The sequence below is a fragment of the Urocitellus parryii genome, chromosome 8 (assembly GCF_045843805.1).
Source record: "Urocitellus parryii isolate mUroPar1 chromosome 8, mUroPar1.hap1, whole genome shotgun sequence".
NCBI lineage: Eukaryota > Metazoa > Chordata > Mammalia > Rodentia > Sciuridae > Urocitellus > Urocitellus parryii.
In genome coordinates, this window is record NC_135538.1 from 95,505,773 (window position 1) to 95,518,695 (window position 12,923).

General features: G+C 37.3%; 1 protein-coding gene across 9 annotated transcripts in view; it reads left to right on the forward strand.

Moving 5' to 3' along the window:
* Positions 1-12,923, forward strand: part of Dst (dystonin) — a 334,297-nt gene that overhangs the window by 203,754 nt on the left and 117,620 nt on the right. For all 9 annotated transcript variants that reach the window (XM_026398944.2, XM_077801782.1, XM_077801781.1 and 6 more), the window contains 8 exons: positions 413-5,893; positions 6,022-6,171; positions 6,898-7,113; positions 7,279-7,428; positions 8,450-8,683; positions 9,876-10,028; positions 11,359-11,592; positions 12,048-12,314. In XM_026398944.2, the coding sequence (XP_026254729.2) occupies positions 413-5,893; positions 6,022-6,171; positions 6,898-7,113; positions 7,279-7,428; positions 8,450-8,683; positions 9,876-10,028; positions 11,359-11,592; positions 12,048-12,314 (6,885 nt within the window). The remainder of the gene's footprint in view (positions 1-412; positions 5,894-6,021; positions 6,172-6,897; positions 7,114-7,278; positions 7,429-8,449; positions 8,684-9,875; positions 10,029-11,358; positions 11,593-12,047; positions 12,315-12,923) is intronic.

The following is a 12,923-nucleotide window of genomic DNA, read 5'->3' on the forward strand; positions in this document are numbered from 1 at the left end:
AATAGCATGGGGTTTGATGCTCTTTCATATCACTAGACTCTAATCTCACCCAAATGCAGAAAGCATGATTGGCCTTCTAGGTATGTGTTCTATTTTCTCTCTGTCACCATCTACTCTGTTGTGTCCTCACTAACCTTGTTAATGTACACAATATCAAGTTTTCAATTCACAGATGCATGTTGTTTTTAAAGCTTTTATCACATCCTGTGCTGTTGAATAGATCACTGACATAGATCACTTGTGCATTTGAGCTGCCTAACATTCACAGAATTGCTGCGCCTTGGTAAGTAGAGGATATTTTGATGAAGTGTATTATTAAAAAAAAAAAAAAAAAAAAAAAAAGAAGTTGCATGAAACTCTCCCTGCTGTTGTTTAACAGACTGACCTGTGATTTTTGTACTTTACCTTTCAGCTGGATAAAGTGATTGCAGGCACCGTTGATCAGACAACTGGAGAAGTCCTTTCAGTCTTTCAGGCAGTTTTAAGAGGCCTCATTGACTATGACACAGGAGTCAGGTTGCTTGAGACGCAGCTGATGATTTCTGGTCTAATTTCACCAGAGTTAAAAAAGTGCTTTGACCTCAAAGATGCCGAAAGACAAGGCCTTATTGATGAACAAATTTTGTGCCAACTCAAAGAGTTAAATAAAGCTAAGGAGATGATTTCTGCTGTGCCATCTACCACAATTCCTGTGCTGGATGCTCTTGCTCAAGGCGTGATATCAGAATCCATGGCTGTCAAAGTTCTTGAGATACTGCTTTCCACAGGCTTTCTGGTTGTTCCAGCTACGGGAGAACAGTTGACCCTACACAAAGCATTCCAGCAGAACTTGGTTTCTTCAACATTATTTTCTAAAGTTCTAGAAAGGCAAAATATGTGCAGGGACCTAATTGACCCCTGCACCTCTGAGAAGGTGTCTTTAGTAGATATGGTACAAAGAAGTGTTTTACAGGAAAGTACTGGGATGTGGTTTCTACCTGTGAGACCACAAGAAGGGGGCAGAATAACGTTAAAATGTGGAAGAAGCGTAAGCATTTTAAGAGCTGCTCATGAAGGTCTCATAGACCGTGAGACCATGTTTAGGTTATTGGGTGCTCAGCTTCTGTCTGGTGGTCTAGTCAATTGTAACTCTGGTCAAAAACTGACTGTTGAAGAAGCCATGGCAGAAGGGGTGCTTGACAGAGACACTGCCCACAGTATTCTCACCTATCAGGTTCAAACAGGTGGAATCATCCACTCTAATCCCGCTAAACGCTTAACAGTAGATGAGGCAGTCCAGTGTGATCTGATAACTTCCAGCAGTGCTCTCTTGGTTCTAGAGGCTCAGCGAGGCTATGTTGGACTCATTTGGCCCCATTCTGGTGAAATATTCCCTACATCTTCCTCCTTGCAGCAAGAGTTGATTACAAATGAGTTGGCCTACAAAATACTGAATGGCAGGCAGAAAATAGCTGCTCTTTATATTCCAGAAAGTTCTCAAGTCATTGGTTTGGATGTTGCCAAGCAGCTCGGAATCATAGATAATAAAACAGTATCAGTTTTAAAGAATATAACACTGCCAGATAAAATGCCTGATTTAGGAGATTTAGAGACATGTAAAAATGCCAGAAGATGGCTCTCTTTCTGTAAATTCCAGCCATCTACAGTTCATGATTACAGGCAAGAAGAGGATGTTTTTGATGGAGAAGAGCCAGTGACAACTCAGAACTCAGAACAAACTAAAAAATTATTTTTATCTTACTTGATGGTAAATAGTTATATGGATGCCAACACAGGGCAGAGGCTTTTGCTGTATGATGGAGACTTGGATGAGGCAGTTGGTATACTACTAGAAGGTTGCAGGGCAGAATTTGAGGAGGACATACCCACAAGAGAAAGTCCTGATGTCTTAAGCTTCCCTGGTGTAGTTCTTACTAATGTTCCAAGAATAGAAAAGGATGAATGTGCAACTTCACCAGCTACTTTTTATAAATCTCATTACACTGAACCTGAACATGAAGAAAATCCTGAAAATAGAAAGTGTGCCATAGCTGAAGACTTTCATGAAATGGGAAATAATGTTATCACTAGTGCATCTTACCAGTCTGACAATCTGGCAAATACAATAACAATTGATAATAAAGTTAACAGTTCATCCAGTGTATGTGTTCCCAATCCCTTATCATATTTGACACAAACTGAACTTGGAAAAGCTAGCATGCTTAGACATGGCTCTGAAAACATACTTAATAAATGTGAAAGTCAAAGTCAACTTGCAACAAATGAACATGCAGATGAAAACAGCTGTTCTAAAAACATTCAAAACTTTGCAAGTGATTTGATAACAAATCCTATCATGACATTAAAAACTGGTAGACTCTGTGATTTGAATGAATTGGAGAATGAGGATAAAATCAGCCAGGATGCATCTATCTTTGACTATTCCCCCAGGCTAAGTGCCTTATTAAGCCATGATAAATTGAGGCACAGTCAGGGAGATTTAAATAGTGGACACACCCCAGAGAGCAATGGCAATAAATATGAAGCCTCTTCATTGTCATTTAATGACCAAAGCATGTTATCAGATCAAAGAATGGGAGAAAAATTTCAAGACCAGTTTCTGGGAATTGCAGCTATTAACATCAGTTTACAGGAAGAGCACTCTGAACAAAAATCTTTAAATATTGGCGGTAGTACCTCTCAAGTACAATATCACAATGATAAATATGTGTCACATACTTCTGGGGAGAATGAAAAATTGCCTGGTGCTTCTCAGCCGAAAGCTGAAGAGGAGCAAAAGGAGTGTGAAGTGGAAGAGGACTCCTGTGCCATGTCTCCAGGGGGTGGTCCTGATAGTGCCAGCCCACCTCACATACCTGGTAAACCGTGGCATAAAGAAATTGCCAGTGCTGATGACTATGAAACGTCACTGCTGGATGATCAGCAGAGTGACACAGGAACAGACACTGATAGTGATGATGACTTTTATGACATTCCCTTGTTTGAAGATGATGACCATGATTCTCTGCTTCTTGAAGGTGATGACCATGATTGTCTGCAGCCTGAGGACTATGATACACTACAAGAGGAAACAGATGGGACAGCGCCTCCTGGTGAAATTTTTTATGATGTTCCAAAAGAGAATGAAGATTTTGTGGTTGCCCAGGAGGAACTAGTTGGTAGCTTAAATTTGAGGGGCAGAGCACAATGTCTGCAGGATTTTCTTGTAGGTATTGAGAAAGCTGAATTTGATCCTGGTGACAGAAAGCATTTAAGATCTGCTGACTTAGATGTGAGTGTATCAGAAAGGGGACCCACAAATGACCTTGAAGGTGACAAGTGCGACTCATTGACTGATAATGAAACTGTGGGAAAGGAAGAGAGCTTTGGTGCTTCATTGAAATTTGATGACACTGGCAGTTGGAGAGGAAGAAAACAAGAAGTTGAAACTGGACAAGAATTTGAATCTGATACTGATAATTTAGATTCTGTGCAAAGTGAAGAAAGTTATGGGGATTTTATATGTGACAGTAATGATCAGGATGATGACGATGATGATGACAATCTTGGTAATGATGATCTTGGTGAGGAGGAAGGGGGAGAAGTGGAAGATGAGAATGGAAGACCAATGTGCCAAGATAAGGCTGAAGATCGCCAGTTTTGTCCCACCGCTGGAAAGGAAAACAGTGATGAAAATCAAAATATTCGTAAAATGATTCTCTTGGATGAAATGTATAATTGTAATTCTTTAGAAAAACAGCAAAGTGTAAGTGTTCTACAGCTAGAATCAGCTAGTGAGGGCAATGTAGTTACTGACAGAGGCAGCCTTCCAGAACATATAACTGAGGCTGTTGGAAAAAGCAAAGAAAATCTGTCAAGTCATGAGATGGCACTTAAAGATTTATTGCTGCCTGTCACTGAATATACTGAATCAGAAAAAGCCTTAGGTCCTGAAGGTGTTTCACAAAATAACATCAGTTCACCTTCTGAATTCGAGAGCAGTCCAGTGAACACAAAGGTCAAATTGATTCAAGGGCCAGAATCTGCAGACTTTGTGAAAGGCAGAGATCAATATCTTGAGACTGTAACATCTAAAGGTGACTCATCTTATGATAAAATCATTTGTTCTGAGCCTGAGTTAACAGGAAAACCTGCAGAAGGCCAGGTGTCGTCCATAGTCTCAGTGATAGACAGAGATCACCAAGGATATGGAAGAAGTTCAACTAAAGGGAAAAACAGCAAAAGCAATATGCAAACAGAGGATGAGACTTCAGTTCAGAAAATGTGCTTAGAACAAGGAGAACTGCTTTTAGAAGGCCCAGAAGAAGAAAATAAATACCTCAAACATTTACCTAGTAAAAGAGAGAACCTCAAGCTAGACAAGACTCAGTTTCCATTGCCGTACATCACAAACAATGAAGAACTTAATCAGAAAGGAAGCCTGAAAGAAGCAACTGTAACTTTTAAAGATGAATCAAAGGAGGCACAAACAATGATTAGTAAAAGTCCAGTTCAATTTGAGGATCTTGAAGAAATATTTGACACATCAGTTTCCAGAGTGGACAGTGATGACATTTCTTCACATATGACCTTGTCTGAAGGGAATACCAGCCTCAAGGAAGGTTCATTCACTGAGGGATCTGAGAAAAAACTTGAGTTGTTCACTTCTTTAAAACATTGTGCTAAAAATATCAAAGCAAAAGATGTGCTGAAACCGAATGAAGACAACCCAAGACATGTCTTAATAGCTGCTCCTCCCATGAAAGAAGATATGCAGGTAGAAGTTAATAATATGAAAGTGAAGTCAACACCTACCCAAGAAGACCAGCCTCTAAATGACGCAGTTCAGCAAAATGATCTTTGTACTAAAGAAAGTATCTTGGAAGGAGCAACACAAATTCCTCAGTTCACACCAGAAAATAGCAAAACCACCCTTTCAGTCCTACCTCTTAAAAATGTGGAAGACCTTGAAGAAAATATCAATTTTGTAAAGTCAGAGCTCTATATGAATGGAATAAAAAATAATAACTCTAGTAACATTTTAGAAACTGACTACTACTCCTCAGAAATTAATGATAAGAAAGAAAGAGTTGAGAAACAGTCACCAAAAGAACAAGCCTCGTCTCTAAGACCCCAAGAAAAGGTGGTTCAGATTCCTGATTTATCTCCAGTACTTGTGGAGGATTTAAAGGATATCTTAAAAAGCGGTTTTAAAGAAGGCCATACGAATCCTCAAGAGGTGGGAGACCTTTCAACTTGTGCAGATGCTAAAATTTTAATTCAAGACTTAATTAAAAGGGTTAGTTCATCACAGTTGGTAAATGAAGCATCTAGTGTGCCCAGTGACTGTAAAAACGATGATAACTATGGAGTTTGCCCCATGGGTAACTCATCAGAACTGAAGGCAGAAAAGAGAGATGATGCTTTCTGTTTTGCAAATCTGAAGTCTGAGCTTCTCCTTGATGTACTGAAGCAAAATCAACCGAATCAGAAAGTCACAGGAGTTTTGGAGTTAATGAGAGATTTAACTCAAACGGATTGTGACCTAGAGAAAAGAGAGATTTCATCTAGAGTACTTCCACTGCAACTTGAACAGATTTTCTGCAAGCTGCTTTCTGATGGATATTCAGAAAAAGGAGAAGAGACGGGAATCGTGACTCCAAAAACAGGTACTGCTTGTGAGATAGTGGAAGAAAAGCCACACATTCTTGATTATCTTAAACACAAAGAAGGAAATCTCTGTTCCCTTAACTTACAAACTACAAAAGAAATTGGACTGGAAAGTTCTGCTGGGTGTGCTTCAGCATTACCAAGAGACGGAAAGCTTGAGCAGCTCTATAGTGATTTCCCAAACCACTTGGAATGTATTTCTGGATCAAAAGAAATGACCTCTGGGGTTAGCTCAGTGGAACAAGTAAGTCGATTTTTATGTTTTATATGGAAGTACCTACATTAAACATTTGGGAACAATCCCATACATTTTATTTGCTTTAAAAATCTGCATAAAGGTGATTGAATCAAAATGTCCAAATTTGTTTTTAGTTTTCCACTGAGTTGCAGCAGTGTTTACAGCACACTGAAAAAATGCACGAATATTTGGCTTTGCTTCAAGATATGAAGCCCCCCCTAGACAACAATGAGTCTGTGGATAACAATCTAGAAGCTTTAAAGAATCAACTGAAACAGTTAGAGGTAAGAATTATCTGCTGCTTTGTTAGTTAGCTTTACATTACTGTAACACATACCTGAAATAACCAACTTAAAATGAGAAAAGGTTTATTTGGGCTCCTAGTTTTGCAGTTTCCAATCTATGGATCAGTTAAACTGGCCCTGTTGCTCTTAGGCCAATGGAGAGGCAGCATATTATAGTGGGGAGTAGGTAGTAGAATGAAACCACTTACTGTATGGCTGGAGAGCAAACGAAAGACACTTGCTTTACTCTATTTTGTAGTATCATCCCAGATATGGAACACTTATAAACACTTATGCACCTTTGTAATATATAATATAATAATGCTAATTAAATATAATTGGATCATACAGCAATTATGATACTAATTAATATAATACATATAAGCTGTGGATTATAATTTCCAACCTGTTTTAGTATACCTGTGTCAGTTTTGTTGAACTATTTACAGAATTGAAAACTTAGAGCTTAATGGGTTAAGATAAGGACCTACAAGCCCCTTTAAGGCATATCTGTGGTGACCTAAAGACCTCCCACCTCTGAAAGTTGCCTCTACTTCCCAAAGCACCAAGCTGGGGTACCCAGCCATGGGACATCCTGGATCCAAACTCTAACAATTATCTATTTATGGATTTATGGTATCAGCTAAGCAAGCACTTAGGACTTTTATGTTTATTGTTTGTGTTTTTCACTGAACAGTAACCAGATCTGGGTATGTTTCTTTTCAGACATTTGAACTGGGATTGGCTCCAATTGCTGTGATTTTAAGAAAAGATATGAAGGTGGCAGAAGAGTTCTTGAGGTCTCTTCCCAGTAACTTCCCCAGAAGACATCTTGAGGAGCTGAGCATGAGCCACCAGAGCTTGCAGGCTGCCTTCTCTTCCCTTGGCAGTGTGTCTTCAGAAAGAATGAAGCATATTATGCTTGCAGTGGACTCTGAAATGGTAGGCGTGAAAGCAGCAAATTTTGAATGAAATTTGGGTGTTTGAGAATTTAGTCACAAGATGAAGTATTTTATTTTTAGAGTGTTAAGCCCTTAAAAAAGAACCCCTGTTTATAGAATTCTGAAATTTTGGAGACAGAAATGACTGCACAACTTTATTTTCCAGTCTAAACTAGCAGTTTCCCATGAGGAATTTCTGCATAAACTTCAGTCTTTCTCAGATTGGATATCAGAAAAGAGCAAATCTGTGAAGGATATTGAGACTGTGACTGTTCAAGATCCTGAACATGTAAAGAAAAGTTTGGCATTTCTTAAGGCAAGTACCAGAATTAATGTGACAAAGTACATTATAAAATCTATGGATGTATGTAGTGAGTGTTTAAAAATTGACTTACAGTATAAATCTTTTTTACTTCCTTAAGACAAAAAAGAATTCTTTCCTTTGTCTCTAAGAGGTGTGTCTTCATAGTTGACACAACCATAACATAATCACAACTTTTGGGGCTGGGGCTGTGGCTCAGTGATAGAGCGCTTGCGTGAGGCACTGGGTTCAATCCTCAGCACCACATAAAAATAAAATAATAAAATAATGATATTGTGCCCACCTATAACTAAAAAGTAAATTAAAAAAAGAGTGAAGGGGAGAATTAAAAAAAAATAATCACAGCTTTGTGGATGCTATTCTGATGCTGTCCCAAATATTTTATCAAACTATGACTACTGTTGACATATTGAGATTTGTATGTATATATTTGTTTATGTATTATTTAATAGAATAAACACAAAATAGTATAAATTATAAACAGTAGTATAAATAGTTTTTCTATGGTAGTCAGTTTTGGCATGATTTTTTATTTTCAAGTTCTTAGTTTGAACAACATGCCCCATGAACATGATGAGACTCCTTTCCTCAGAATCAGAAAATTGAGATTCTGGCCTGTTTAATTCATTCATATTTCACATTTCCTGGATTCTTATTTATGTGTTACCACAATTAAATAGATGCTATGAATATTAGGGACTGATATTTAATGTCATTGGTTCTCTTAAGTGTTATAAATATATGTAAATTGGATCTTTGTCTTTTGGCAGAATTTAAGTGTGATACACAGGGTAAGATAAATTTTTCCTGGAAGCTTTATTTATTTTACATAGTGTATTAACTACCATGCATTTAATTAATTAATTGTCATGTTACTAGATGATGAATAATGAAAACAGTGTCATTAAACTTTTGACTACTGATCAAAGGAGCATATTTGAAAAGTCAGTCATATTAATGTAAACTTCATCATGGCTTCATTCTTTCTTGATAACTTCTACAACTTTGTTTACAGAATGTGTTAAAAGATCTTGGACATACCAAAATGCAACTGGAGACTACTGCCTTCGATGTTCAGTTCTTCATTTCTGAATATGCACAAGATTTGTCCCCCAACCAAAGCAGACAACTGCTGAGGCTCTTAAATACAACTCAGAAGTGTTTTCTTGATGTACAGGAATCAGCAACTACTCATGTGCAACGTTTAGAGACTCAGTTACAGCTAGAACAAGATCTCGATGATCAGAAGGTTTGCCTTTGTAGAGGTGGAATTCTTTGTTTTGACTTTAGTGTGAAAACTTGATGTAGATTGCAAGGATAATAGCATTGGTAGAAAGATTTTCTGGATGGTGTTAATGGACAGGACACAAGTAGAGACTCTGCAGTGTTTAACAAATATTGTTTTTTATATCGATGCCATAATTTAGCTTAGACTCTCTGACACTAGTTAGTGTAGGTCCATTCTTTATCCTCTGCCCCCCACCTATCCCCAATAATAGGAAATATAGATGCACTCAGAAATGTCAAGGGATAAATTAATGAACATATGGCAAAGGAAAGATAAGAGTATCTTTTTCTTCTGGGAGATGATATGGCAGCTCTGATTGTGGGCTTTAGGGTCAAATTGCCTGAGTTTGCATGACAGCTGCCATACTCACTTGTGTGAGTGAGAGCAAGTCACTTAACTATAGTTTTCTGATGGGTAAATTGGAAATAATAAGTGTTTATCTGGTAGTGTTATGAACACTGACAAAAGAGTATATGTAAAACACTTAGCATGTGCTAGGCTTTTAATAAACATGAAATGTTGTACTATAAGATGAATAATTAGTGTATATATAATAGGAACATGAAAGAGGCAAGTAATTAGTTTTGACTTATTAATCTTTTAGAAGATTTACTGAGTTGCACTAGAGTGCTATATCTAATAGCAATAATGAGAAAAATTTGGGAGTGCAATTAGACATAGTGATTAAGTAAAAAGTATTGCATGCAATTTTTTTCTTTATTATTTCCTGAAGCACCCAGGCATTGTCTCTAGCATGATAACTTGTATATACTTATCAGATATGTTGACTGACAAATCACGACTAACTTCTCTTTTGGTGTCCTTTTGCAGAATTAATTATGTGTGTCGCAGGTTTCAAGAGCTTAAGAAAATGGGATGTTTCTTCCTGTTGGTCAGAAGTTCCATCTCTTACACATATGCATGGCCAGTATTCTGTTGAGCAATTTCATCCACACACCATCTCTTTCCTTGTATATGGGACATGCTCGTTCTTTCTGTATCACTTGGCTCAGTGTGTACCCCACTGCTATCATGTTTACAGCATACTTATAAAAGCTTAATAGAGGAAATTTGAAAAGTTTGTTCTAATAAGAAATAACGCATAGTAATTTTGAACATACATTAAAGGTGTTTTGGGATTTCTCCACTTTAGATTGTGGCAGAGCGTCAACAGGAATACAAAGAGAAACTGCAAGGGATATGTGATCTCCTCACCCAGACTGAGAACCGCCTAATCGGTCACCAAGAAGCCTTTGTGATTGGAGATGGCACCATGGAGTTGAAGAAGTACCAGTCCAAGCAAGAGGTAGAACTTGGTTTTGTATTAGCAAAATACAAAATAACTGTGTTCATGTTAGGTTTGATTACTGTCATTTGGAAGGCAATAAGATAGTTGAAAAATAGAAAAGCAAGGCATACCTATAAGTTCCCAGCCTGAGCTTTAAATTTTATTTTAAAAGTTGGATTTCCAACTTGGAGCAGGCCAGGTAATTTTCTAGGTAAGATACTGGATGGGAGGAGGTATTAAAGGAGGTTTGATGGTGGAAATAGCTTGAGTGGTAAATTAAAATTTGAATCCATTTAAAGTTAGACTTCTCACTTGTAGACCAGGAAAAATTAGCCATCACTTTGGGGTTTTTGTTTGCTTGGTTTTCACTTTTTTAGCTGCTGCTACTTCCTCCCATATTTCTCTGTCATTTGTTCCCTTTTATTGAAGGATGATGAAAAATAAATTAAAAATATCAGATAAGAATATCTTTATTTTGGTATCAGGATAAAGAATATTCTCCCTCACTAGATACCTGTTTGTTCAGATTCCAGACTATACCTATTGTTAGCTTCATAACTTAATGTTTTTGAGCCTTGGTTTGTTCATTGGTTGTATTTTCATTGCTACATTATTATAAGAGTTAAGTAAATATTCTGAATTAAGTCATGAGCATAGTGTCACACAGTAATGACTAAATAAATAGGATCTCTCTCAATGCATATATTTCTCAGAAAAATTTAGGAGGCTTAAGATATGGAGAAAAATAATATTAAAATTCAAATGTAGTATAATGTAGAGAATTAAAATGCACAATAACAGAGAAAAAGTTATATAGGAAAATCTCCTCTGTTGAGACAAGGGAAAACTACTGAGAAAAGATCTTAATTTTGAGCTTCCTGGCAGTCAGGTCAAAGAAGCAAATATTATAAGGTCTGATGTTTAATAGAAGGACGTATCTTAGTTCACTGGGGGACCTATTTTCTTTTTATCCTGAGCAGTAAATATATATCCCTCATATATATGTTTAGCAACAGAATAAATATTACTATGTATTTACAAACTTTGTAAGTATACTTGTAAAAAAAATCAGCACATGCAAATTCGCATGTATACTGACTACTTCAATGTTTTCAGAATTTCACAAACTACATTTTTTTTGTTAAGCATGAAAATCTCATGCTTTTCTTCTTTGTTGAGATTTAAAATTATATTAAGTCTTGTGATTGCTATAAACCAATTCAAATAAACATTTTCAAAATGCTCTGTCAAACTACATGTGCTGGACTCTCTGTTTTCCCTTCTAAGAATTATAGCTCTAGAAGAGTGAAGTTGATAATAATGTACTGTTTTTTCTTTTATATTCCAGGAGTTGCAGAAAGATATGCAGGGAAGTGCACAGGCATTGGCTGAAATAGTGAAAAACACAGAGAACTTCTTAAAAGAGAATGGTGAAAAGCTGTCCCAAGAAGATAAGGCTTTGATAGAACAGAAACTTAATGAAGCGAAGATAAAATGTGAACAGCTGAATTTAAAGGCAGAACAATCGAAAAAGGAGCTGGATAAAGTTGTGAAGACAGCAATCAAGGAAGAAACTGAAAAGGTCCTATTCAAATGCATAGTTCACTATTGCTTTGTCAAAAATGATTACATAGCAGCTACTTGATTTTATTTAGTGATATCGGGTAGTAGTGAGCAGTAAGTAGCACCAAGAACTAGAATTCTGGGTGTCCAGGTTTGTAACTGGCCAGATACAACAAAAGCCTTGGAACATTGGCTTTGCTTCACTTCTTAAAAGTGAGTGGGCTGTGAGACTCTGGACTTGTAGAGAGTGTGATCCCTCATCAATAGTAATTAAAATTTTGGAATGAATTTCTAAGAGCAATGAGAACTTCAGAATAAACTGCCTGTTGCTTTAAGGTTTAATTTCAATGTGTAAACTTTTCACTGCCAATTTTTAAAATCTAAAATTATTGAAATATTTATTTATTCTGTGGGTGTCTTAAAACCATGCCTTGGCCTGCAATCATAATACCTGTGTGAACCTTCCCTGCCCAGGTTGCCGCTGCGAAGCAGCTGGAAGAGAGCAAAACCAAAATAGAAAACCTTTTGGACTGGTTGTCAAATGTCGACAAAGATTCAGAAAGGGCGGGGGCAAGACACAAGCAGGTCATTGAGCAGAATGGGACCCATTTTCAAGAAGGCGATGGGAGGTCGGCGATGGGAGAAGAGGATGAAGTCAATGGTAACTTGCTGGAAACTGACCTTGATGGGCATGTTGGAACCACTGAGGAGAATCTGAACCAGCAGTACCAGAAAGTGAAGGTATGTGGCTTTAAACATAGTGGTGTCATCAGATTCTGTTTCCAGGTCAGTAAAAATAGAAATGACCTAGCACATATGAAGACTTGATGGCCACAGAAAGGGATGTCCTTTGTTATCCTGATGTTAAATATAGATTAAGTGAATTAAAGACAAGTCAGAAAAAATAAAGAGAACTCATTAGTGATGGCGCACTCTACATAAGTGAGGCAGTAGCATAAGCAAGTAACGGAGCCCATAGTAACAGTTGACATTCATGGGACCATTACGATGGGCCAGATACTCTTCACTCTTTCTTCCTTACCTCATTTAGTCCTCCCAGTTACTCTTCAAGGTTTTTATTTTCATTTTACAGGAAAACTGTGACTTACAGAGCTCAAGTAGCTTGCCCAAGTTATACATGTTGTAAGGGAGAGGGTTTGGATTAAAATTTAGCTTTGTCCTCAGTCACTCTGGTAGGTTTGAATCCATGTTTGCAGACTGGCTTACTGAGCAGTCTTGAGCTCACTTGTACCCTTTCTGAGCTCAGCTCATCTAGACAGTGCAGGCTGTTGTTGAAAGGAGATTATTAAAAAAAAAAAAAAAGCCCTTCAAAAAACTCCAAACAGTTGT